Source organism: Diceros bicornis, chromosome 2 (assembly GCF_020826845.1).
Source record: "Diceros bicornis minor isolate mBicDic1 chromosome 2, mDicBic1.mat.cur, whole genome shotgun sequence".
In the NCBI taxonomy this organism is placed as follows: domain Eukaryota; kingdom Metazoa; phylum Chordata; class Mammalia; order Perissodactyla; family Rhinocerotidae; genus Diceros; species Diceros bicornis.
Genome location: NC_080741.1, coordinates 89,474,547 through 89,499,534, shown reverse-complemented (window position 1 = coordinate 89,499,534; position 24,988 = coordinate 89,474,547). Strand labels below are relative to the sequence as shown.

Sequence of the window (24,988 nt, the reverse complement as noted above, 5' to 3'; positions counted from 1 at the left end):
GAAATAAATACAAGGACGTGTGAAGAACCACACAGAACTATTTAAGAGAAGACATAAGAGCCAGAGTAGAAGTGATGAGCTTAGGAGATCAGGGAGGGCTTCGAGAAGGAAGAGGGGTACGTACTAGTCCTTGAAAGTAGGAAGTCAATGGATAAAATTGTCTGCCAGTTAGATACACAGCCTCACCTCTTAAAAAATACAAGACCAGGGGGCCGGCCTGGTGGCATAGTGGTTAAGTTCATGCACTCTGCTTTGGGGGCCCAGGGTTTGCAGCTTCAGATCCTGGACGCAGACCTATGCATCGCTTATCAAGCCACGCTGTGGCAGGCATCCCACACATAAAATAGAGGAAGATGGGCACAGATGTTAGCTCAGGGCCAACCTTCCTCAGGAAAAAGAGGAGGATTAGCAACGGAGGTTAGCTGAGGGCTAATCTTCCTCATCAAAAAAAAAAAAAAATTCAAGACCAGAGGAATAGATGAATACCTAAACAAAAACTTACAAGACAACGTGGACTGAACACATTTGGAATCCAAGAAAAGTACCAGTGTCTTGGGACCCAACTGTGCTGAATCAGACATTCTGAACTGGCCTGGGCTCCCGGGACCTGAGCCCTCAGAACCAAGGCTGAGAGGCAGCTCTGAGCAGTTTGTTCTGGATCTTAATTCCAGACCCTCCACTTTCTTGCTGTGCAAGCTTGGGCAAATCACTTCCTCTGAACTTCCAACTCCTCAGGTACCAAACGGACCTCATAACCTCCACCTGAGGGTCAAATGTGCTGTCTAAAGTACTCTCAGGGGACAGCACTCAGGACAGACCCCACAAATGACAGTTCTTACTCTTAATTCCTGAGGAGAGCAGCTACCCCAAAGCTGAGGAGACCAAGTCCAGGTCCCAAGTACTCCACTGAGCACTGCTACTCACCCTGGAAGATCTCCTGCCGGGTGGCTGCCACTTTCTCGGGCTGCTTGGCTGCCGTGATGGGGGTGCTTTCTGCAGGAGCAAATACATGTGGTGACCAATAACTCCAGTTATGGGGCAGCGTGGTGTTGACCACGGTGCAATCACTTAGGGATTATAATTTCCAACCTTCCTGAGAGTGTGAAGTACAAAATATACGAGAAAGAGAGCAAGTGTTCATGTGTCTGTGTCTCCATTTCCTGGAGCCGGGGGGAGAAAGGATTATTCCCTCCTCCCAGCACAACCCCACCCCTCCTAGTTGGGTTTAGTGGCCTCACAGCCAATGCTAACCCTCCAATGGAGGCCTGGACCTGAGGGCCTCTGAAAGGAACACAGGTGTTACTTACCTGTTCTCTGCTCTGCCATGGGCATGGTGGCCAGGGGCACAGACTTGAGGTCAAAAGGTTTTTCTGATGGTTCTAGAGTGTACTGCTGCAGAGCCCTCTCCAGACCAGGGATGGACACAGTCAGACCTACAGGCCAGTGGGAGAGAGGTCACTCTGCCTGGAACACGTGACAGAATGAGCACCAGGGATCCCCCATGGAAGACTGGGGCCCTGCGGTCTAGGTTGTATGACCCTGAGAAAACCACCTAACCCTCTGAGCCTCCACTTTCTCATCTACATCCTCCTTCATAGAATTCGTGTGGGGAGTAAAGTATATACAAGAGTGACTTAAAAAGGGTAAAGTACTATGCAAATACCACAGAGGTTTTTATGAATGACTAGTGTTTCAATTCACTGGGCTGTTTCTACCTACACTGGTGTGAACTACATGACCCTAGGTCTCCTGAGGTCACAGTGATGCCATGAAGTTGCCATGAAAGTCCAGCCAAGAGCATCTTGCCTCAGAGTTTCCCTGCCAAAGGAGGATGTGCCTGCTCTGGAGTGATGAGAAGAGCCACAGCTCCGGTAGGCGGCTGGGTCAAAGACAGCCAGGGAGACTCACCATTTAGGATATAGCCTGCATTGAGGGCCTTCTGCTTCTGCTCCAGGACATTGAGATAGAAGGTGGCTCGGTCCCTTACTTCATTGTCATCATCCATCACACACCTGCAGCCAGAACACAAAGTACTCTTGACTGGGGCCCCAGAGGGGTGACAGGAAGGATCCTGCAGGTCTTCATCAGAAGGTGGTGAGAGGAAGCAGGTCTCTTAAAGCTCTGAGAGCTCAGCTCCCAGATATGGTATCCAGGCATTAAACACACAGAGGGGCCCTTACCGTTATGACTGTAAGTAAGTAGGTGGTAGCCATAGTCATATTCCCTGGACTTTTTCCCTAAAGCCCATCCAGTAAGGGAGGCAATCTCCTGTGTCCAACAGCATATGTCAAAAAAGAATTTAAAATGACCCAACAATTCTACTCCTAGATATATCCCCAAGAGAACTGAAAACGTCACACAAAAACTTGCACACGAATCTTCATAGCAGCATTATTTACAAGAGCCAGAAGTGGAAACAACCCAAATGTCCATCAATGATGAATGGATAAACCAAACATACAATGAAATGTTATTTCTCAATAAAAAAGAATGAAGTACTGGTACATGCTGCAACATGGGTGAGACCTGAAAACACTGTGAAGAAGCCAGACACACAAAAGGCCACATATTGTATGACTGCATTTACAGGAAATGTCCAGAATAGGCAAATCCATAGAGATAGAAAGTAGATTAGTGGTTGTCTAGGGCTGGGGGGAGGGAGGTTTGAGGGGAGGGAGAAGTGACTACTAAAGCATATAGGGTTTCTTTTTGGGGTGAGAAAAATGCTTTTAAGGGGCTAGCCCCGTCATGTAGTAGTTAAATTCGGCACACTCCGCTTTGGTGGCCCAGGTTTGCAGGTTCGGATCCCAGGCGTGGACCTACACCACTCGTCAGCCATGCTGTGGCAGTGACCCACATACAAAATAGTGGAAGACTGGCACAGATGTTAGCTCAGGGCTAATCTCTCTCAAGCAAAAAAAGGAGGATTGGGGGCCAGCCCCATGGCGTAGCGGTTAAGTGCACGCACTCCGCTGCTGGTGGCCCGGGTTCAGATCCCAGGGCGCGCACCGACGCACCACTTGTCACGCCGTGCTGTGGCGGCGTCCCACATAAAGTGGAGGAAGATGGGCATGAATGTTAGCCCAGGGCCAGTCTTCCTCACCAAAAAGAGGAGGATTGGCATGGATGTTAGCTCAGGGCTGATCTTCCTCACAAAAAAAAAAGAGGAGGATTGGCAACAGATGTTAGCTCAAGGTGAATCTTTCTCAGCAAAAAAAAAAAAATGCTTTTAAACATACATTGTGGTGATGATTGCACAACTTCGTGAATATACTAAAAACTGTCATATTATACATTTTAAATGACTGAATTTTATGGTTCGTGAATAATATCTCAATAAAGCTGTTTTATTTTTTTGCTGAGAAAGCTTCACCCTTACATCCGTTGCCAACCCTCTTCTGTTTTTTGACTTGAGGAAGATTAGCCCTGAGCTAACATCTGTGCCAATCTTCCTCTATTTTGTATGTGGGTCACCACCACAGCATGGCTGACAAGTGGTGTAGGTCCACACCCGGGATCCAAACCCACGCTGCTAAAGCGGAGCACAGGGAACTTAACTACCAGGCCACAGGGCTGGCTCCTCAATAAAGCTGTTTTTAAAAAAAGACAATAGGAGCCGGCCCAGCAGCGCAAGTGGTTAAGTGCGTGTGCTCTGCTGTGGCAGCCTGGGGTTCGCCAGTTTGGATCCCGGGCGTGCACCGTTGCATCGCCTGTCAAGCCATGCTGTGGCGGCGCCCCATATAAAGTGGAGGAAGATGGGCATGGATGTCAGCCCAGGGCCAGTCTTCCTCAGCAAAAAAAAGAGGAGGATTGGCAGATGTTAGCACAGGGCTGATCTCCTCACAAAAAAAAAAAAGAAAAGAACTCTAATATGGTCGCATCTGGGTGGAGGGATTTTTGCATGACATTGTTTTTCATGCTTTTCTATGCTTTCTATTTTTTACTTACAATTCATAATTGTATAATCTTTCTCCCCCTTTTTAGTTAAAAAGAGACAAAGGAAAGCCACATGGGCCCCAGGGAACACTATCATCCACCAGGGCCCTACGGCCCAGACTCACCTCTTTAACAACACCAAGATACTGGGTAACATCTCTTCATTCTGCGCTCCAAACTTGGCCAGAGCACTCACAGCACCTGTGTTTATGAAGCACATATGATTTACCTGATGTATCTGACAGCTCACCGCTTGGGCACTTCCAGTGCTCGGAATGGGTCTTTGAGCAGAAGAGCCCCAGAGCCAAGCAGTCTGGAGCCAGAGGCCCAAACCCACCAACGAGGCAACGAGTGGCTCTGGGTGGATCTTGGCACCATCCAGCCTCAACTTCCTCGTCTGTTTCACAGAGAAGGCAGTCCCATTCTCGGGTTCCAGGAGCCATTTTCAGCATTAACTACGACAAGGCCACAGAAGCTGGCCTCTCAGCTTCTATACCCAAATGGCCTCAGTCAAGTTTTAGATTAATATAAAGGAAAAAAATGAACTATTATTTAGTGAATATCAATTACTGAAAGAGGAAAATATGTCCAGTGGGCATGAGGAGAAAAGAATAGTAAATTAAAAATAAAATTAAGAATACGATGGTTGCACACTGAATTGTACACTCATTTAAAAGAGTGAATTTTATGGTATGTGAATTATATCTCAATAAAGCTATTATTAAAAAAAAAAAGCTGGGGGGGACCGGCCCAGTGGCACAGCAGTTAAGTGCACGTGCTCTGCTTCGGCGGCCCGGGGTTCACAGGTTTGGATTCCGGTCCCGCACCGACGTGCCTCGTCAAGCCATGCTGTGGCGGCATCCCACATAAAGTAGAGGAAGATGGGCATGGATGTTAGCCCAGGGCCAACCTTCCTCAGCAAAAAAAAAAAAAAAAGCTAGGGGGCCAGCCCCACGACATAGTGGTTAAGTTCCACATGCTCTGCTTCAGTGGCCCGGGTTCATGGGTTCAGATTCTGGGTGCGGGCCTACATCATTTCTCAGCCATGCTGTGGCAGCAACCCACATACAAAATAGAGGAAGACTGACACAGATGTTAGCTCAGGGCTAATCTTCCTCAAGCAAAAAAAAGAGGAAGATTAGCAACAGAGGTTAGAGGCAAATCTTCCTCAGCAAAAAAAATAGCTAAACACCAAGAGAAGAAAAAAGTTTAACGCCAACATATAGTGAAACTTAAAAAAAATCAACAAAACTAATTAGAGAGGTCAAGAACCATTCAACTAGACGACATCTAAGCATTGGAGGTCCTTCCTACAATATTATAAAAAACTGATCTTGTAAGACAAGAACACCAAGTGCCAGTACCCACTGGGGACTTCAGCCCCTTTGCTGCATAGTCTACTTAAGAAACAGCTAAGAGCCCAAGTTCAGCCCTGCCCAGACCCACCTGCCCGGACCTCCTCGTGCTCCAAGACCACTCGGTTATAGATGAAGCGGATGTACTTGGAGGGGTTGTTGGTCTTGGGCCCCTCCTGACCCAGGAGATGCAGGATGCGAGTGGCCAGCACAGTGAACTCACAGTCCTCAATGAATTCGCACAGGTGTGACAGCCCTGTCTCCTTGCTCTCTGAGTTCTCCTCAATGATGCTGATGATGCAGTCCACGATGGCCCGCTTGTACTCAAAGCCACCCTGCAGCGGGAGGGGTCGAGATGAGCAAGGAGGCTGCTCATTCCAGAGGTGAGCTGTGAGGCCCAGAGCCTAACCAGGAACAGGCACAGTGGTCCAAACACGGAACCTGGAGGTAAGGGACCTGGCTCTCTAGGCCTCTATCTCCTTTTGGTGTAAAATAAAAGCCTTAGACTAAATGCTCACTGGGGCCCTTCCCAATTTAACTGTAGATGGTTTAACAGAAACCTTTTGGGTCTTACTTTTCTTCCTAACTTTGAGATAAAAGGCAGAATGGGTGGTGCAGATGCTATGGAAAACAGTATGGAGGTTCCTTAAAAACTTTTATGGGCCACGGGCCACCCTGGTGGCGTGGCGCGATCCACTTCGGCAGCCCAGAGTTTGCAGGCTCGAATCCCGGGCGCAGACCAAAGCAGTGCCTGTTAAGTCATGCTGTGGCGGCATCCCATACACAAAATAAAGGAAGACGGGCACAGATGCTAGCTTAGAGCCAATCTTCCTCAGCAAAAAGAGAAAGATTGGCAACAGATGTCGGCCCAGGGCCAATCTTCCTCAGACACATGCACAAAAAAACAAACTTTTAAGGGTCAGGCTGGGTTGCCTAGTGGTTAAGCATACCACGCTCCACTTTGGCGACCCAGGTTCAGTTCCTGGGCGCAGACCTACACCACTGGTCTGTCAGTGGCCATGCTGTGGTGGTGGCTCACATACAAAAGGAAGACCGGCAACAGATGTTAGCTCACGGCAAATCTTTCTCAGCAAAAAAAAAAAAAAGAAATTTTTAAAAAATATAATTACCATGTGATCTGGCAAGTCCACTTCTGGGTTTATACCCCAAAGAATTTAAAGCAGGGTCTCAAAGAGATCTTTGCACACTCATTTTCATAGCAGCATTATTCACAATAGCCAAAAGGTGAGAGCAACCCAACTGTCCACTGATGGATTAATTGGTAAACAAAATATGGTCTATACATACAATGGAATGTTATTCAGCCTTCAAAGGGAAGGAAATTCTGACTCATGCTCCAATACGGATGAACTTTGAGGGCATTATGCTAAGTGAAATAAGCCAGACACAAAAAGACAAATACTACATGATTCCACTTACATAAAATATCTAGAGTAGTCAAATTCATAGAGACAGAAAGTAGAATGGAGGTTGCCAGGGGTTAGGGGTAAAAGGAAACAGAGAGTCACTGTTTAAGGGCTATGGAGTTTCAGTTTTACAGGATGCAAAGGTTCTGGAGATTAGCTGTACAACAATGTGAATATACTTATGTTGTGTGTATTGTACCACAATTTTTTTTTTTTTTAGTACACTCTTCGACATCGGTCTTAGCAACATATTTTCAAGCACCATGTCTGACCGGGCAAGAGAAACAATAGAAAAAATAAACAAATGGGACTACATCAAACTAAAAAGCTTCTGCACAGCAAAGGAAACCATCAACAAAATGAAAAGACAACCTAACAACTGGGAGAAGATATTTGCAAACCATATATCTGATAAGGGCTTAATCTCCAAAATATACAAAGAACTCATGCATCTCAACAACAAAAAAACTAACAACCCAATCAAAAACTGGGCAAAAGACCTGAACAGACATTTCTCCAAAGAAGATATACAGATGGCCAACAGACACATGAAAAGATGTTCAAAATCATTAACTATCAGGAAAATGCAAATCAAAACTACAATGAGATATCACCTCACGCCCATCAGAATGGCTATAATTAACAAGACAGGAAACAACATGGTGGGAGTGCAAACTGGTGCAGCCACTATGGAAAACAGTATGGAGATTCCTCAAAAAATCAAGGATAGAACTACCATATGATCCAGCTATTCCACTGCTGGGTATTTATCCAAAGAACTTGAAAACACCAATGCGTAAAGATACATGCACCCCTGTGTTCACTGCAGCGTTATTCACAATAGCCAAGACTTGGAAGCAACCTAAGTGCCCATCAAGGGACCAATGGATAAAGAAGATGTGGTATATATACACAATGGAATACTACTCAGCCATAAGAAACGATGAAATCCAGCCATTTGTGACAACGTGGATGGACACTGAGGGTGTTATGCGGAGTGAAATAGGTCAGAGGGAGAAGATCAGATACCGTATAATTTCCTTCATTAAGTAGTAGATAACAACAACAATAAACAAACACATAAAGACAGAGATTAGATTGGTGGTTACCAGAGGGGAAGGGGGGAGGGAGGAGGGCAAAAGGGATAATTTGGCATATGTGTGTGGTGATGGGTTGTAATTAGTATTTGGGTGGTGAACATGATGTAATCTATGCAGAAATAGAAGTATAATGATGTACACCTGAAATTTATACAATGTTATAAACCAATGTTATTGCAATAAACAAAAAATTAAAAATAAATAAATAAATATATACTTTTTATTTATTTATTTTTCCCCCAAAGCCCCAGTAGATAGTTGTATGTCACAGCTGCATATCCTTCCAGTTGCTGTATGTGGGACGCGGTCTCAGCATGGCCAGAGAAGCGGTGAGTTGGTGCATGCCTGGGATCCGAACCCAGGCCACCAGCAGCGGAGCGCACGCACTTAACCACTAAGCCACGGGGCCGGCCCCACAATTTTTTTAAAAAGGCAGAACGGGGCAGTGGGGAATCGGAAGATCCCTGATCAAATCTCTGTTCTGCTACTTACAGACTTTAGAGACAGAAGTGGCAACTGAGATGTCTAGAAGTGCCAGGTATGTAACTAACCTGGCAACATGAAGAGGCCTGGATGGGAATGGTGGGCAATGGACAGTTCCCATCCCATCTACAGAGGGAAATTCTACTCAGCATAGTGTGGCCAAATCTTACAAGTTTTTCAAGAGAAACTGGAAATCTGTTGTGGTAGTGGTGGTGGTCGTTTCCTGATTTTTAAATAATGGCTACTAATCTGAAATGTTTAAAACTTTGTACAACCCAAGTGAAACTTGTCTGTGGGTCAAATCAGGCCCCTGTTCTCAGATGGTTTCTGTTTACGGCTGTAAGTCACTTTCCTTGTCTGAGCCTCAGGCACCTTCATAACAATGACCATTAGTGTGCTTAGCTCGCAGGTTACTTTGAAGAACAAATAAGATGTTACTTGCACAGTGTGAATTCCGTGTGTGCGTGTGTGTGTGTGTGTGTGTGAGTGAGCTACATTTCAGTAAGGCTGCTGTGTGAGCAGGTGCCCTGTAAACCTTCAAACATTACTTTCAGTATCAGTTCTACAGCCAGCCAAACAGCCTGGGGGGCAACAAGTTCAGAGTAACTGCATCAAGGCTTTGCTGGCAGCTGCTCTGACTAGAAAATGACGCCCCACCGCAGGAGCGACAAGCCATTTCCAGAAGACAAGGTTCTGTGTCTGAGTGCTACGCTCTAATGAGTGAAGGTCTTACACTTAACCGTTATAAGGAACCATGTGTTGTTCGCCGGAACCATGTGTTGTTCTAGGAGGCAGGGAGGTTGGGAGAAAACCATGGGCTTTGGAGCCAGATAGATCTTGGCTCAGAAACTTCCTGATGAGGTGACCACAGGTAGGTCACTTCACCTCTCTAAGTCTCAGATCCCTGATTTTTAAAGGGAGAAAATAGGGGCCAGCCCTGTGGCGTAGCAGTTAAGTGCGCGCGCTCCACTGCTGGCGGCCCGGGTTCGGATCCTGGGCATGCACCGATGCACCGCTTGTTAAGCCAAGCTGTGGCAGTGTCCCACATAAAGTGGAGGAAGATGGGCACAGATGTTAGCTCAGGGCCGGTCTTCCTCAGCAAAAAGAGGAGGATTGGCAGATGTTAGCTCAGAGCTGATTTTCCTCACAAAAAATAAAATAAAGGGAGAAAATAATGTCTGATGACAAGGCCTGTCATGAGGATCACAAGACTGTGTACACTGTGTAGAGTCTCCAAAGTGCCAGGCCCATTAGCTGAAGGCTCCCTAAGCATTAGTGCCCTCCTCCCTTCTAATATTCCTGGGAAACCCAAAGACACCCAAGGCAACGGTTCCTCTCCTGCCTCAGGCCAAGGGCCACTCTGAGGCTGGGGCAAAAGAGCACCGAATATCTGGGGACCAAAGCTAGTCCTTGAACACTTTGCTTCTGCTCCTCTGAATTAGCCAGTTTTGTTTAGACATGCAAGAAAAGTGGCATAAGTGAACTTATGCCAAGGAACAAAAACAGAACCAATGTCACAGTATAAGCACCAGATTCACAAGAAATAACCCCTAGAGCTCTTGGAATGGCCAAGAATACTTCTATGCTACACGACACCAGTACAGAACATGTGTTTTCCCATCTTCTGCACAAGCATTGCCTCAGGGAACCTGCTGTGTCTTTAAAGCCAGGGTGGTGAGTCATTATAGTTATTACTGTAATTACTAGTAACCACTGCATGTTTTTACTGTCGGTCCATGAGAAGTTTAAACGGCTGCAGGCACCAGGAAATCCACCCGGTTAACAGGCTGATCTGAGTTCACCCAAGAACAGGCTCCTGGCTCCAAGTTCAGCATTGAGCATGGAGCCAGGAGCCAGGAGCCAAGTCACTCCCCACACCAGGAGACCTGGCATGCCCCGAATGCCCCTTCCTCTTACCTCTTCCCGCAGCATGGTGAACAGGAAGTTCATGAGGACGGCGTGTTTGCGAGGATACTTCTGACACAGAGCACTGATGGCCTGGACGACCACCACCTGAGTCAAACAGACATGCATGAGCAGCAGCCCCCTGCCACCAGGATCAAGTCACTTAGTTCACTAAGTGCCAAAGGAGTCCTCCCTTAGGCAAGGCCAGGCCCTGGACGTGACACAAGGGTACGGAGATGAGAGGAGCTCCATGCCCACCCTCAGAGAGCATGCAACCTGAGCCCATCCAGGGCAGGGTGGCATGCACAGCAGTCCCAACAGCCCCAGATCTAGACTCTGGGTAGCCCAAACTCTGCTTTTCTACTCAGAGCTCAACGTAAGTCTATGAGGCCCCCTCCATCCCACTTCTCTTCCCTCCCCCCACTCCGATGATTCCCACCCTCCAGCTTTTCTGGCTCCTCTTTCATCAAGCCTGCCTCTGCATTTTCCGTCCTTGGCCCTCTTCTCTTCTCATAGTCTCTTCAGCAATCTTATCTCTTCCCATGGTTTTAATCACCTCTTCTGTGCCACTGACTCCCAAATCTTTCTTGTCTGAGCTCAAGACAAGTGTTTCCAAAAGTCTATACCAGACAACTTCACCTGGTGCCCACAGGCACCTCAAACTCAACACGTCTGTAATCACCATCATTACCTTCCCTCTTCCCTCATCCAAGACCTGACCCTCTCCCTCCTTCCCAAAACTGATCACCACATCAGCCCAAACTAGAAAACAGTGTCAGCTCTGACAAAATTCAATTCCTCAGCCTTCACACATGCCCTGCCAGCTGGCTCTGCTCCTTGAAGAGCTCTCAAACCATCCCTCCTCTCCCACTTCCACAGCCTGGTTTAGGTGCCATCATCTCTCTTCTGAACTCCTGCAACGAAGTCTCACTCCAGTCGATCCTCCAAGCTGCTCCAGAAGGATCTTTCTAATATGCAAATATCACTGTGTCATTTCACAGTCTACAAAGCATTCTTATAACCAACAGGGAGAGTTTATTTCTGCCTACTTTGCATAATCCATGCTATAGAATTTACCACTCTATAATTATTCATATTACTGTCTGCCATGATTAAAATTCTCCAGTGACATACTACATAATCCCATTTATGTAACAATTGTAACATAACATAATTATACAATTGAGAACAGAGTAGTGGTTGCCAGGGGTTACAGATGAGGAGGAGGGAATGGGTGTGGCTATATAGGGTAACTGCACAACAGAGTCTTCTGGTGATGGTACAGCTGAGTATCTTGATTGTGGTGGTAATTTTGCAAGGCTACACAATATGACAAAATTGCACAGAGCTTCATACACATACATGAGTACATGTATAACTGTGTGAATAAACTGTGGATTGTGCCAATGCTGGTTGACATTGTACTGTGGTCATGTGGGTACTGGAGGAGAGAGTTGGGGAAGGGGTACACAGGACTTCTCAGTATATTTCTTTGTAACCTCCTATGAATTATTTCAAAACAAAACCAAAAAACTCTGCAATATCTTCCTTAAAATCAAAACTCTCTATCATAACCCACAAGGGCCTACATGACCCAGCTCCTCCCTACTCTCTGGCTTCATGGCCTACCACTAGCCCCAAAGCTCCCAACCCCCTCACGGGCTGCCTCTCTCTCTCCTGTTCACAACAACTGTGCTCCTGCCTTTTCTCCTGGATCTTCCCACAGCCGGCTCTCTCACATTCCTAGACCATGCTCCTCCTGGGAACCCCTACTGCATTTCTATTTTCTTCTCTGCTCCACCAGTGTCTGAAATTATCTCATCTGCACATTTGTTTACTTGTTTACCGTTTACCTCCCCTCACTAGAAAGTAAGCTCCATGACAGCAGGTCCCTGTCTTGATCACTGCTATGTTCCCCCTTCTGAAAACTCTACAAAGTATACAGCAAGTGCGCAAAAATACTTCAGGAATTAATACATGAATCCAAATGATCTGGAAGCTACTGGTCTGGCAGTACAAAGGAACAATATGGACAAAGGCCTGGAGGCAGGACTGCACGCATCTCCCAAGACCAAATCCTGTGAAGGGCGATGTGCCAGCCTTCTCCATGAGTCCTCAGGCCCAACCAGCTCCTCAGGTCAATCCAGCATGGTGGCTGGGGGACACAGAGGGCAGGCACAGAGCCTCTTCCTTACTCCCGGAACTGTGGGTGTTCCAGAGGTGCCCCAGGTACCTTGAATTCATCTGAGATTTCTGACATAAAGGAGGAGATCTGCTTCATGAGACGGTCAATGCTGCTCTCACTGCCCGTCTTGAGGAGGGTGGTGATGGCCAGTGTGGCAATGCTGCGATTTGAATCTGTAACCAGGTTCTCCAGGTCCAGATTACAGGCTGTGACTGCTGACGGATGCTTCATGGCAACCTGTTTTAGGAGGAAAGAGATAAAGAGGACAGGGACGAGAAAAAAAAAAAGACTTCTGTCATTCCACTGGATAGGTTTGGCCCAGTCAGATGTCCTTTGGATGAGCTCATCTCAACATCCAGAAGTAAGTGACCAGGGCTACACCTTTCGCAGCCCAGGTCAGGGGCTAGGAAATACCTCTAACTGGATCAGGCCACCTCCCCCAACCCTCTCCAAAGGCCTGGCCCCCATTCTGCCCACCCCTGGACTCTTACCTTATTGAGGGTGCGGACGGCAGCATAGCGGAGAGCGGCCTTGGGTGAGCTGCAGAAGAGCTGGAGCACTGTGGGGAGACAGATGCCACGAGGCAGGCTGCTTCACTGCCTGGCAGGTGGGAATACCCAGGGAGGCCTCCAGGGAGGGGTAGGAACAGGGCTGCAAGGGCATGCAAGGGCTCTGAAGCTGCTCAGACTCAAACTCTCTGCTTGGCTCCTTTCCCTGCTGGCACCCCCACCCCAACCAAGAAAGAGAGTTCCCTTCTCCCCGGTACCGGAGCCCAGAGCAGAGAGGCCTTAATATGCTCCTGAGAGCCCAGTGGTTCTCAGGAGTGAGGACAGCTGCTGTTCGTAAGCAGCTGCTGGGTGCCAGGCACTATGCGGAGGAGCTGCTGCGCCTCACCTCAGTGCCTCCTCACAAGCCCATGAAGCAGCTACTGTTCTTATCCTCGTTGAAAGGATACAGAGACTGAGGCACAAAGGGGCAGAGTAATGGATTAGCAAACAGTGAGTGGCAGGAGCAGGACTGAAGTCCAGGACTGCCCACATCTGACGCCTGAGCCCTGGACCCTGTGACATGAAACTCCACTCCTCTCTCCGGGGGCGCGTGCAGAAGCAGCAGAACTTCCTCAGTCTTGGCTTAAACAACTGCCTCAGTTGCCCTCCTATGTAAGCTCACGGCAGGCGGCACATGCCTCCCTCGCCTTGGTCATCAGGAAGCCCATGGCTCCAATCCACACTCGCTGTGAGGTGAACAAGACTGCTGTTCTCTGCAGGATCCATGTTCCTTGCTTTGTTACTTGGCTTTTATTCTCTTATACTTCTTCAGCACTTAGTTCTGTTTTCCTTAAATAAGATAACCCTTATTTCAAAGGCTCTATCTTACTTTTGTCTTTCATTATTCTGGAAATATGGGGACTGTAATGAGAAAAAACACCCATCTAAACCAGCGAATGGATTCATTTAGTTCTTTTGTGTTTGTCTCCACGGAGGAAGGGAGACTTCTCTCTTCAAACACGAGCCCCTCTCTGCCTGAGCAGGTTTACAATACCATTATTATGGAGAATATTAGAAAAACAGGAGATCCAATCATTCCTAAAAATCTGCAACTTGAACGCTCCTGACATAAAATCTTGGCTTTCATTGGGTTTGTCCTTCTAGAACGCTCTCCCCTTATCTCCCACTTTTTGAAACTGGGCTTAGTACCCCTAAGAATCTCTTATTTTCTAACCTCTCAATGTACCCACTTTCCAGTTTCCACCCACTTCACATATCATCACATACTTGCTACTCTTATACGTGGTGAGATCTCAACACCCAGTGCAGGGCCCTGCATAAACAAGGCCCTGATTACTTACGCACTGGATCCAAACAACTCGAGCCTGGTGGATCCTCCTGAATAACCGCAGAGAACATTTATGCTCAGTTTACCACTGTGCAAGGCACTGTTCTGAGCCATTTGTATAGATCACACGAGTTTACTGCCTACCATGACCCTACGTAACAGGCGCTATTACTATGCACATTTTAGAGAAGAAGGTGGAGCACAGAGAGGGTGGATGACTTGCCCAGGCTCACCGAGCTGGTAAGTGGCAGAGGCGGGACTCCAACCTGGGCTATCGGGCTCCAGCATGCAGGATCCAAATGACTCCTATGTATTGTTGTCTCCTTGACCTGAGATGGTTCAGGCCCTAGTGAGCACGCACTGGCCATAAATCCTGGGTTCCTCCATCAGGCCCTCTTGCCATGGCTAGTCAGCCCAACAGGCTACAGAACGGCTTTGAACCTCATCTCTGCCACTCACCAGCCTCAGCCTCGTCAGTGGTTAAGATGGGACTAAAAGTACCCCATCCCCCAATATGTAACCCATGGGAGAGGCCCCGGAACAGTGCTGGGCACAGAGCAGGGCTTACCAGGTACTAATGCCTTTTCTTACCATAAGACTGTGGCCTATTTGAGGACATTTTCTTTCCTTCCCCCGACCCGCAGCCCAGAGCCTAGTTCCCAGCAAACACAAACGTAAGGCTGGGGTGAAGGAATGTCTGGTAACCTGACACAGCTGGGGCCAGCTCTTTGGCGTTGCAGCCTGGCAGATTGACGATGGCCGAGGCAGCTTCATACACCACCATCTCGTGCTTGTTGCGCAAACAGCTCTCGATGAAGTCAAACAGTGGGCTGTCACGGCTACAAAAGAACATGGGCGGCAAGTAGAAGCTGGTGATGGCCCAGCATGGTAGGCTGAATGAGGCATCATCCAGCCAGAGGAGACAAGAGCCGTTACCTGCCGTCCTCCTCCTCCAGCTGCTTGCTGGCCACACGGATCATCATGCAGTAGGCGAAGGGAGACTTGAGGCCATGCCGGGTGAACTTGCTGATCATCTTATTGACGGCCAGGCGGTCATTCTTACGCACATGGTACAGGAGCCCCAGGGCATGGTACTAGAGGACAGGAGACAGCAGCAGAGCATAGACATGTGAAGCCCAGGTCTTCCAGCAATAAGGCCCTGGGTGGCCACTGCATCTCTCTGGGTTTGAGCCTTCTCATTTCTAAAATGGGCCTCGTAGCAGCTACCTCACAAAATGGCTGTGACAATTCCCCCAGATGCTCTACATAGAGAGCCCCCGGCACAATGCTCAACAAACCACATGAGTATGTCTGTAGTTGTCATTCTCACCACCCGATTTCAGCAAGGGCCTTAACGGGCATCATGAGTGCAGATGTGCTGGGGGACCACAGACACCACAGAGGGAAACAATGGGAGGAGACCAGGTGTCTTTTGACAAGAAAGGGAAAGTGGGAGCCAGGCCCTGAGCATGGACATGTGCTGTAAGGTGCCTCAGACACAAGACCTTACAACATAGGATAAACCTTACATACGGTAAACCCTATGACACCCTGAAGGTAGATACTCTTATCCCAACTGACTTGCCCAAGGCCTCGTGGCTGGTACTGGCAAAGCTAGGTCTGGAGGGCCTGAAGTCCAGGGACTGCCCCTCTGGAGATGTAAAGTGCACAGAGTTATTTCCTGTCCCTTCTGCTCTTTTCTGTTTCCTTACCAGAGTGGCATTCAAAGGCTAAGACATGGCAGCTATGTGGGCCTTCTATGTGGGAAGCTTCTCTTACCCTGGGAAGTCTTTTGAGGGGCCACAGCTGGCCCTGGAGAAGAGAATCAGCATAAAGGGTGAGGAGAAAGAGAGCAGATAAACACACAAGGAGCACCTACAGGTGTGCAGCAGATGGGTCAGATGTTACAGATGCCGTTGCATTTTATCCTCACAGCTTTGTGAGGCAGGAACTTTCATTCACATTTTACAGACAAGGAAACCACAACTCAGAGAGCTCAAAGGAATTCCTCGCCTGAGTCACTAAAGAAAAGTAATGTAGATGAAAGCCCTGCCAAGATTATCTCCATGCTTCACCAACACCACCAGCTTGGCAAAGGCCCTCTGCCTGCCTGGGCCAGGTATGCTACATCACATACTCAAAACAATACTCAGCTGGTTATCAACATACTTGACTATTTCGGCACTAGGTGGTAAGCAGTCTCTAACCCAATCTCCCCCAGGCCCCCTTCTTCCCCAAGTGGTGCCCTGGATTCTTTACTAAAACGCTCAAGTCTCCTCACAACCCAATGAAAAAAGGATTAAAGCCTGCTTTGGCTAGAGGCCACCAGGATCTCCATGGTGAGTGTCCATTCCAACTGGCCAGTGCCATGCTATCTGCCTCAGTATTGTAAATGCCACTGCTCCACTCATACCTCACCTGGACCATGATGTTATCACTGGATGCCGCCTCCTGGGCCTCATTCACCCAGCGCTTGACCACGTCAAAGCTGCACTTCAGCAGGTGCTATGGGCAACAGGGCACATTAAGGACCAGGCAAGCAGAAGGCTCTCCCCTCACACCTCCTGGGCCCAGCTCTCAGCTCAGCCCAGCTCTAGGTCTTCCCTCAGACACAGCCTAGGGCCTCTCCGTTGGCCTGGTCCTCTGAGACAGTGCATAAACTCAGGACGGCTCCCACCCTCACTCTCCCTGCCCTGGCAGATTTCCCGCCAGGCCCAAACTCCAACAATCTGTCACCCCAAGGTACGGGTGAAGGCTGTCCAACCAGTCCCTCCTCAATCAACCCAAAGTTCCCCAGGCATTCGTCACTGAGAAGGTGGGTAGGACTCTCAGATCTGGGGATACGGAAGCACTTCTTTTCTCTATTGGAAACCAGCTCATTTTCTTCAGTTTCCCAATCTCCCCCTGCCCCCTGCCTCACAGGGCCCCGGCCGCAGCTACACACCAGAGAAGACACCAGGGCAGAGCTGGAGACACTGGGCACCTTGTCCACGATGGCCTGTTTCATGTAGCGCTCAATAGCCTGCAGCATGGTGCTCTGTGGGGACAAGGCGGGGGGACCCAACCCGTCCTCAGCAGCCCTTAGAAGGGCAGGTGATGGGGCGTGGAGAAAGGAAGCAAACATGTTTCCTGTGTTCCTGCACCGCCCCCCACCCCATCACCTCGCTCAGTGCTTTGCCCAGGAGATGGGACCACCTAAAGGGTGCAAAGCATAAGCTGAAGCCTTGACAAGAAGCAGGGAAAGGGAGGACTGGCTCAGCAGGGCAGCAGACTCACATCAGTGATCTGGCAGAGGGCTCGCACGGCCGGGCCCCGGTAGTTGTCTTCTTTCCCAGTCATGTCCTTTGTCAGGCTGTGGGGTGGGGGAGAAGGCGTTGTCCACATGTGGAAGCCTGCCCTCCCCAAGCCCAAATCCCCACCCACTCCTCTCCAGCTCCCATCCCCTCACTTGCCTCGATTACTACACCAGTCTCCTAGCAAGCATTTTCTCTGTATTCTTAACCCTTCCAAGCCAAACTCCACATAGCAGCCAGAGGGATTTTTATAAAACTCAAAACTGACCAGGTCATTCCTCTGCTTTGACTAAAACATTTCCGAGGCTTCTGACTGCCATTTCCCTCAAGTGTAAACTCCTTGACAGAGAAGTCCCCAAACAGGCTGTGCTCTCTCCTCTCCAGGCCTTTGCACATGCTGTTTCCTCAGCCTGGAGCACACCCTACCCCTCACTTCCACCACCGTCCTGCTATCTCTCACTCATCCTTCAAGACGCCACTCAGACAGTTCTAGGAGGCCTTTCCTGATCCGAATTCAAGTTGGGGAGCCCCGTGGTCTGCTCTCACAGCCCATCATACTTCCCACAATAAACCGTAATCTACTCAATCTTAAGGGCCCACTGCCTGCTTATTTCTCTGTAAATTCTGGGGCTGCAGAGGCCATGTCTGTCTTGTTTGCTGCTCTATTCCCAGAGCTACCCACAGGGACTGGTAAACACTCAATAACTATTTTGTAAATAGACCTACAAGTGAATATATAACATCCCCCCACAAAACATGTTGCAGGAAGAAATAAGAGAATTAAGCCCCAGTTCTTAAGGGGAGGGACTATACCTCAGTCACATCTGTCCCCTGAATCACTCAGCCTAATGCAGAAACCAGTACTGGGTAAGCAAGCCTAATTGTATACTCTTGCATTCTCTATGTCTGTTTTTCTTGTGTTCTCTCTGAACACTCACTAAAGTCTTTGTGAAAGTTCCACGCTGGCTCAGTTGACTAAGAGGAATCAAGTAAATGAAGGGTTTGCTCCCAAGTTAAGACCAGAGAATGAAAAGGGAAACAGCACACACTCTGGAGGCTGCTATGGGATGGACAGCAGTAACTGAAGGATGAGGGAGACAGAAGAGGAAAGGGTGCCTGGCAATATGTCAAACAAAAGTCTCATGACCTGGTACACATGGCAAAAAATGGCCTCTGTATCAATGGAACCCATCAGAGGAGCCATCCACAGACCCAAGACTCACCTGCTGGTGACAATGATGACATCCTCTGCGATGCAAGACATCTCCTTGATGGTTAAGTAGCACATCCGACGGAGGGTGGGCTGGAAAAGAGATGGGAAAAGCCCTATGACCCCTGGCTCAGCATGAGGGCCAGGGAAAGGAAAAGAAAACTCCAATCGACACAAAGGCAGTCCACACTGACAGATGGAGTCACCTTCCCCTGGCCCTCCCACCACCCTGTCACAGCTGTCCCCTCTTGAGGAAATCTGGGGGTGGGGCACTTACATCGTTGGACTGAAAGAGCTTGGTCATGGCAAAGAAGGCCTCCGTTGCTTCAGTGGTCCCCAGGTGCTCCCCCTATTTTAATCAAGAAAGAAGTCTCAGCCTGGGACAAAGGGGCCAGAAGGCCCTTCCTGCCAAATCAGCCCAGGATGGATCCTCAGACCGTGCAGAGGTTCCATTAAAGGCAACATATCAGAGTTGGACGCTGAGGGGACCCAGAGCTGGGCCATTGGTTATAACCACACGGTGGCTGTCAAACAGCCCTTAGGCAACTCCCAACATCCCCCAATACCGTTTTCCCCAACCTCAAGTCTCACCCTGTTACCTGGTTTATGAGGTAAAGGATCTTGGTGAGGATATGGGCACATTTCCGAGGGTTGATGGGAGTTTCGTTAAATACACGGGCCTGAGAAGAAGTGACCAAGGATATTAACCTCCAGCCCAACTTATTTCCCTTCCATTGACTCCCCTCAAGCACATTCAATGTCTGAGAAGACCTGGAATACATAAATACACTTGCCTAGACAAGCTTATTCTCATAAGGAAAGAGTTTTGGTTTTTTCCTCTTAATTCATCTATTAACAACTCCTGAAATCTTCCCTAAATATTAATTAGGAATGCGCTGACTTATTGACTAACAGATACTAGTAAACACTTGTTAACTAGAAAGAGAAATGAAGAACAACAACAACAAAAGTGTCAGCATAACGAACTCTCTTCAGGAACAAAGTTTTTCTGTCTTTCCAGGAACAGGTTTCTCTCCTATTGTTTTTTAAACCAGCAGTTTGAATGTATTAGTATTTCGATCGCATCAATCATGAACATTTATGCAATCATGAACATTTATGATGGAAGATACAGGGGAGCAAACGACACTTGCCTCCTGGAGTACTGCACTCTTCTCAAGGTGCTGGAATGGGTTGGAGCCTCCACCTACAGTCAGAGAACAGAGAAGACCAAATTCAGGTTATGACCCTGAATTCTAGCAAGATGTCCCTATCGTCTACCTAGTCAAGTTGCAACTCCTCTGGCATGGCAATCAAAGCTTTACAATCTGCCTATAGATACAACAGCTCTCCTGCAAGGGGGCTCCACTCTACCCCAAACCACTTACTCACAGTCACCTAGCGGCCCTGGGACCATCCTTCTGTTCCTCTCATAGTGTCCTGCTTTGCATTCATTTATGCAATTGGTACCTAACTGAGTCCCTACTGTGTGCAGGGACCACCATCTCCCCAGTAACTAGGGTTCCTTCACAGCACGTGTCACATTTGTAATTAATTACATGTGTGATTATCTGATCCATCTCTGCCTTCTCCACTATGCCTGCTATCATTCTAAAATTCCCAGCTCAAGCACTGAGTGTCTCACTTGTTCTACTGCAGTATCAGGACACAATACCGTGCGTGGCATGCAGTAAGCACTCAACATACGTTTGCTGAGTAAAAGAATGAAAGAGTCAGGGTTCTCAGCCACTGGACACCGGCTCCGCAGACTGCGCCCCAGTTTGGACAACACCAACGCAGCCCCGGCGAATCCCAAGAGTTCGGATGGAGAAAACAACAAAGGAGCATCTGGCTCGGTCCCCTCCCCTGACAGATGGGGAAACTGAGGCCCAGAGAGGCGCGTGACGCGCCCATGGTCACCCAGAGAATCGCAGCCCAAGCTTGCGAGTGGAAGGGCCGTGGAGCATGCTCGGGCTCTCCGAGGCCTGCCACTGACCAGCGGTGGACCTTCGCACATGCCCCTGCCGAGGGGGCCCCCTCATTGGGCCTCGGCCTCGGATAGGACAGAGGCCCCAACGGAGGGCTCCCAGGGAGGATGCTGAGAGCCTGCGCGGGGGTCCGGCCTCCCCTAGGCCTAAGCACAGGCATGGGACTCCTCACCTGATTCCTCGTCCTTCTTGTCGAATTTCTTCAGCATGGTGGTGCCGGCGAGGGCGCAACACAGTAACTCTGTCCTGGGACGTAGCAGCGACCAACAGAGACACTGCGGCGGTTCCGCACAGGCCACTTCCGGCTGGCCACGTAGCCCTGCGCTCTGCGCACGCGCACTCTGAGCTCTGCGCACGCGCATATTCCGGACGCGCAGCCCCGTCCGACGTTAACCCTGTCCCGGCCGGGGAGGCTGGGGAGCCGGGGCCGAGGGCTGGGGGGGGCGGCAGGCAGGTGGAGGCCTCAGACTGGGCACCCTAACTCTGCGCCTTGAGCCCCCCTTATCGTACAGTGGGAGTAGTAGTCGTCCCTGCCTCACTGCGTTGTGGCGGGAGTTTAAACTGGCTTTCGGAGGTGAGGCCCCGCAGCACACCGGCCCGGAGCAGACACCCAGTTAATGATACCTGTGGTTGTTATTATTGTCACATTCTCGGGAGCTCTCGCTAGCCACTCCTCACTTTCAGTCCCCTTCTCCTGCCTGATTTTTTTTCCTAGCTCGAATCACCACCTAACACTGTATTCTTACTTTATTGCTTTTATTGTCTTTTATTCTCTGCCGTGGATGACGTTGGCATGTAGCAGGTGCTCAGTAAATTCTTGAGCGAATTAATGCATGAACTTGCTCTTATAATTCATATCTGCCCACTCCCTATCACATCTGCTCTTGGTGCAAATTGTTTTGTATTTTGTTGACTTTCAGGAATCCAACTAAAATAAAAGATCAGCATAGAGACTTCAATGTTGCTTTTTTGGGTATTTATCGAGCACCTTACTAGATCCGCCGCTTAGCGCTGGGGACAGGAAGGGACTGGAAGGGGAAAACGAAACGTCACGCAGGGTGTATCTTCCTGGGGACCTACGCAGAACACCTCGAGGCCAAGGTAAGGACGGTGCGTGCAGACGTGCCAAATTGCATTTGCTACGGCAAAGCCGAGTCAGGATGACCCAGCGCTGCGACGCGTGGCACCAGCTTTCCTGGGGAGAGGGCAGCCTGAAGCCCAGCGACGAGGAGAAGGAGCCCTGGTGAGCCAGAGGTGGAGAGGCGCGGCAGGAGGCGGGGGCAGAGGCTGGCGGGTGAAGCAGAAGGGGGTGACAGCAAAGTGGGAGGAGGGGTGATGGCAGAGGGGCCACCCTTTGGGGTCAGACTTTGCGGAGGCTGAGTCTGGTGGCTGGGGAAAAGCAGGGGATGGGGAGAGGAGATCTTGTGCCAACGTGAAATTGTCAAGAGCCGGAAAGATGTTCAAAATCTTTAACCAGAAACCCCACCCCTTATCCGGGGAAATCATCCAAAAGAAGAAAATAAAGGTGCCCACTGCAGCAGTTTGCAGCAAGATAATTGAAAACACTCTAAATGCCCAGCAATAAGGGGATGATTAAGGGAATTATGGTATGTCTATTGGATGAAATATTCCACACCCTTTATAAAGGGATAAATGAATTTCTGACCACTTGGGAGGCAATATGCAAACTTCTTATAATAAATGAGACATTAAACAAGAAAAGCAGAGTGTAAAAGTATTCATAATTAAGGTGAAATAAAGATGCCTCGTGGTTAAAAACCAGAAAAGAACCCCAGAGATTTGGATTGTTGTGTTAAGATGATGAAATACAGATGAGTTGTGTTAGGTTAAAATATCCTGTTATGATATTAATTCTATAAAACTAGATACCAAGGACAATTTTGACAATACCTTTCTGAGAATGAGAATTGTGTGTTGTGACTCCAGCTCTAAGTATGTATAATTGTAGGGTTTTTATTATTTTTTAAATGTAATATACATTCTTCGTGATAGTCACTAAGTCCTTTGTAGATAATCACTAAGTCCTTTGTAGAAACAGAGAACACTGAAAGTACAGGAGAAACCAGGGACATTTTAAGACGATTGGGAGGTTGTACCAATATCCATATCCTGGTTATGATAGTATTTAATAATTTTACTAGTATTTAAAAATTGAGAAATAATCCACATACCATAAAATTCACCCTTTTAAAGTATACAATTCAGTGGTTCCTAGTATATTCAAAAAGCTGTGTACCCGTCATCACTAATTCCAGGACATTTTCATCATGCCCAAAAGAAACCTGTATGCATTAGCGGTCTTTTTCCATTCCTCACTCTCCTTCCTGATACCCCCAAAACTGTGAATCTACTTTCTGTCTCTATGGATTTGCCTATTCTGAATATTTCATATAAATGAAATCATACAATATGTGGCCTATTGTGTGTCTGGCTTCTTTCACTTAGCATAATGTTTTCAAGGTCTGTCCATGTCGTAGCATGAATCAGTACTTCATTCCTTTTTATTGCTGAATAATATTCCATTTTATGGATGTACCGTATTTTGTTTATCCATATATCAGTTGATGGACATTTGGGTTTCCACTTTTTGGCTGTGAATAATGCTGTTTCAAACATTTGTGTACAAGTTTTTGTGTGACGTATGTTTTCTCTTGAGTATATACCTAGGAGTAAAAATGCTGGGTCATATGATAACTATATTTAACTTTTTGAGAAACTGCATCAGCACCACTTTATATTCCCACCAGCAATAAGGGTTCCAATTTCTCTACATCCTTGCTCACACTTGTTATTGTCTTTTTGGTTATAGCCATCCTAGTGGGTATGATGTAGTACCTCATTGTAGTTTTAATTTGCATTTCCCTGATGGTTAAAGATGTTGAACATCTTTTCAGGTGCTTACTGGCCATTTGTATATCTTCTTTGAAGAAATGTCTATTCACATCCTTTGCCCGTTTCAAAATTGGGTTACTTATCTTTTCTTTTTTGTGTGTGTGAGGAAGACCAGCCCTGAGATAATATCCAACGCCAACCCTCCTCTTTTTTGCTGAGGAAGACTGGCCCTGGGCTAACATCCATGCCCATCTTCCTTTACTTTATGTGGGACGCCGCCACAGCATGGCTTGACAAGCAGTCATCTGTGCACGTCCGGGATCCGAACCTGCAAACCCAGGGCCACGGAAGCGGAGCACACGCACTTAACCGCTGTGCCACAGGGCCAGCTCCGGGTTACTTATCTTTTTACCTTAGAGTTGTAAGAGTTCTTTATATATTCTGGATGCTAGACCCTTATCAGATATAGGATTTGCAAATATTTTCTCCCATTCTATGGGTTGTCTTTTCACTTTCTTTATAGTGCGCTTTGAAGCACAGAAGTGTTTTATTTATTTATTTATTTAATTTATTTGTGTGTGTGTGTGTGTGTGTGTGTGTGTGTGTGTGTGAGGAAGATCAGCCCTGAGCTAACATCCATGGCAATCCTCCTCTTTTTTGCTGAGGAAGACTGGCCCTGGGCTAACATCTGTGACTATCTTCCTCCACTTCATATGGGACGCCGCCACAGCATGGCCTGACAAGCAGTGCATCAGTGCGCACCCGGGATCCAAACCCAGGCCGCCAGCAACAGAGCGCACACACTTAACCACTATGCCACAGGGCTGGCCCCCAGAAGTTTTTTATTTTGATGAGGTCCGATTTATTTATTTTTCTTTGTTGCTTGTGCTTTTGGTGTCATATATAAGAAATCATTGCTTCAGAGCCACCCCGGGGCGTAGTGGTTAAGTTTGCATGCTCTGCTTTGGCAGCCCGGGGTTCACAGGTTTGGATCCCAGGCATGGACCAATGCACTGCTTGTCAAGCCGTGCTGTGGCGGCATCCCGTATAAAGTAGAGGAAGATGGGCACGGATGTTAGCCCAGGGCCAGTCTTCCTCAGCAAAAAAAAAAGAGGAGAATTGGCATCAGGTATTAGCTCAGGGCTGATCTTCCTCACACACACACACACACAAATCATTGCTTAAACCAAGGTCATGAAGATTTATCTCTATGTTTTTTTCTAAGAGTTTTATAGTTTTACCTCTTACATTTAGGTCTTTGGTCAGTTTTGAGTTAGTTTTTGTATATGGTGTGAGATAGGGGTCCAACTTCATTCTTTTGCTTCTTGATGTCCAGTTGTCCTAGCACCATTTGTTGAAAAGACTATTCTTTCCCTTATTGAATTGTGTCATCACCTTTGTCAAAAATCAATTGACC

General features: G+C 48.0%; 1 protein-coding gene across 1 annotated transcript in view; it reads right to left on the bottom strand.

Annotated features, from left to right (window-relative positions):
* COPG1 (COPI coat complex subunit gamma 1) overlaps positions 1 to 21,012 on the bottom strand; it is a 29,769-nt gene extending 8,757 nt beyond the window's left edge. The window contains exons 1-18 of the mRNA XM_058566363.1: positions 20,891 to 21,012; positions 19,885 to 19,937; positions 19,330 to 19,410; positions 19,008 to 19,079; positions 18,744 to 18,823; positions 17,504 to 17,579; positions 17,172 to 17,264; positions 16,646 to 16,732; positions 15,164 to 15,321; positions 14,933 to 15,066; positions 12,883 to 12,950; positions 12,440 to 12,628; positions 10,219 to 10,314; positions 5,383 to 5,626; positions 4,062 to 4,137; positions 1,909 to 2,012; positions 1,308 to 1,433; positions 925 to 993 (exon numbers count right to left, since the gene is read on the bottom strand). Coding sequence (XP_058422346.1) covers positions 925 to 993; positions 1,308 to 1,433; positions 1,909 to 2,012; positions 4,062 to 4,137; positions 5,383 to 5,626; positions 10,219 to 10,314; positions 12,440 to 12,628; positions 12,883 to 12,950; positions 14,933 to 15,066; positions 15,164 to 15,321; positions 16,646 to 16,732; positions 17,172 to 17,264; positions 17,504 to 17,579; positions 18,744 to 18,823; positions 19,008 to 19,079; positions 19,330 to 19,410; positions 19,885 to 19,937; positions 20,891 to 20,927 — 1,843 coding nt within the window. The 5' untranslated portion in view covers positions 20,928 to 21,012. The remainder of the gene's footprint in view (positions 1 to 924; positions 994 to 1,307; positions 1,434 to 1,908; positions 2,013 to 4,061; positions 4,138 to 5,382; positions 5,627 to 10,218; positions 10,315 to 12,439; positions 12,629 to 12,882; positions 12,951 to 14,932; positions 15,067 to 15,163; positions 15,322 to 16,645; positions 16,733 to 17,171; positions 17,265 to 17,503; positions 17,580 to 18,743; positions 18,824 to 19,007; positions 19,080 to 19,329; positions 19,411 to 19,884; positions 19,938 to 20,890) is intronic.
* Between the last annotated feature and the right edge of the window lie 3,976 nt (positions 21,013 to 24,988).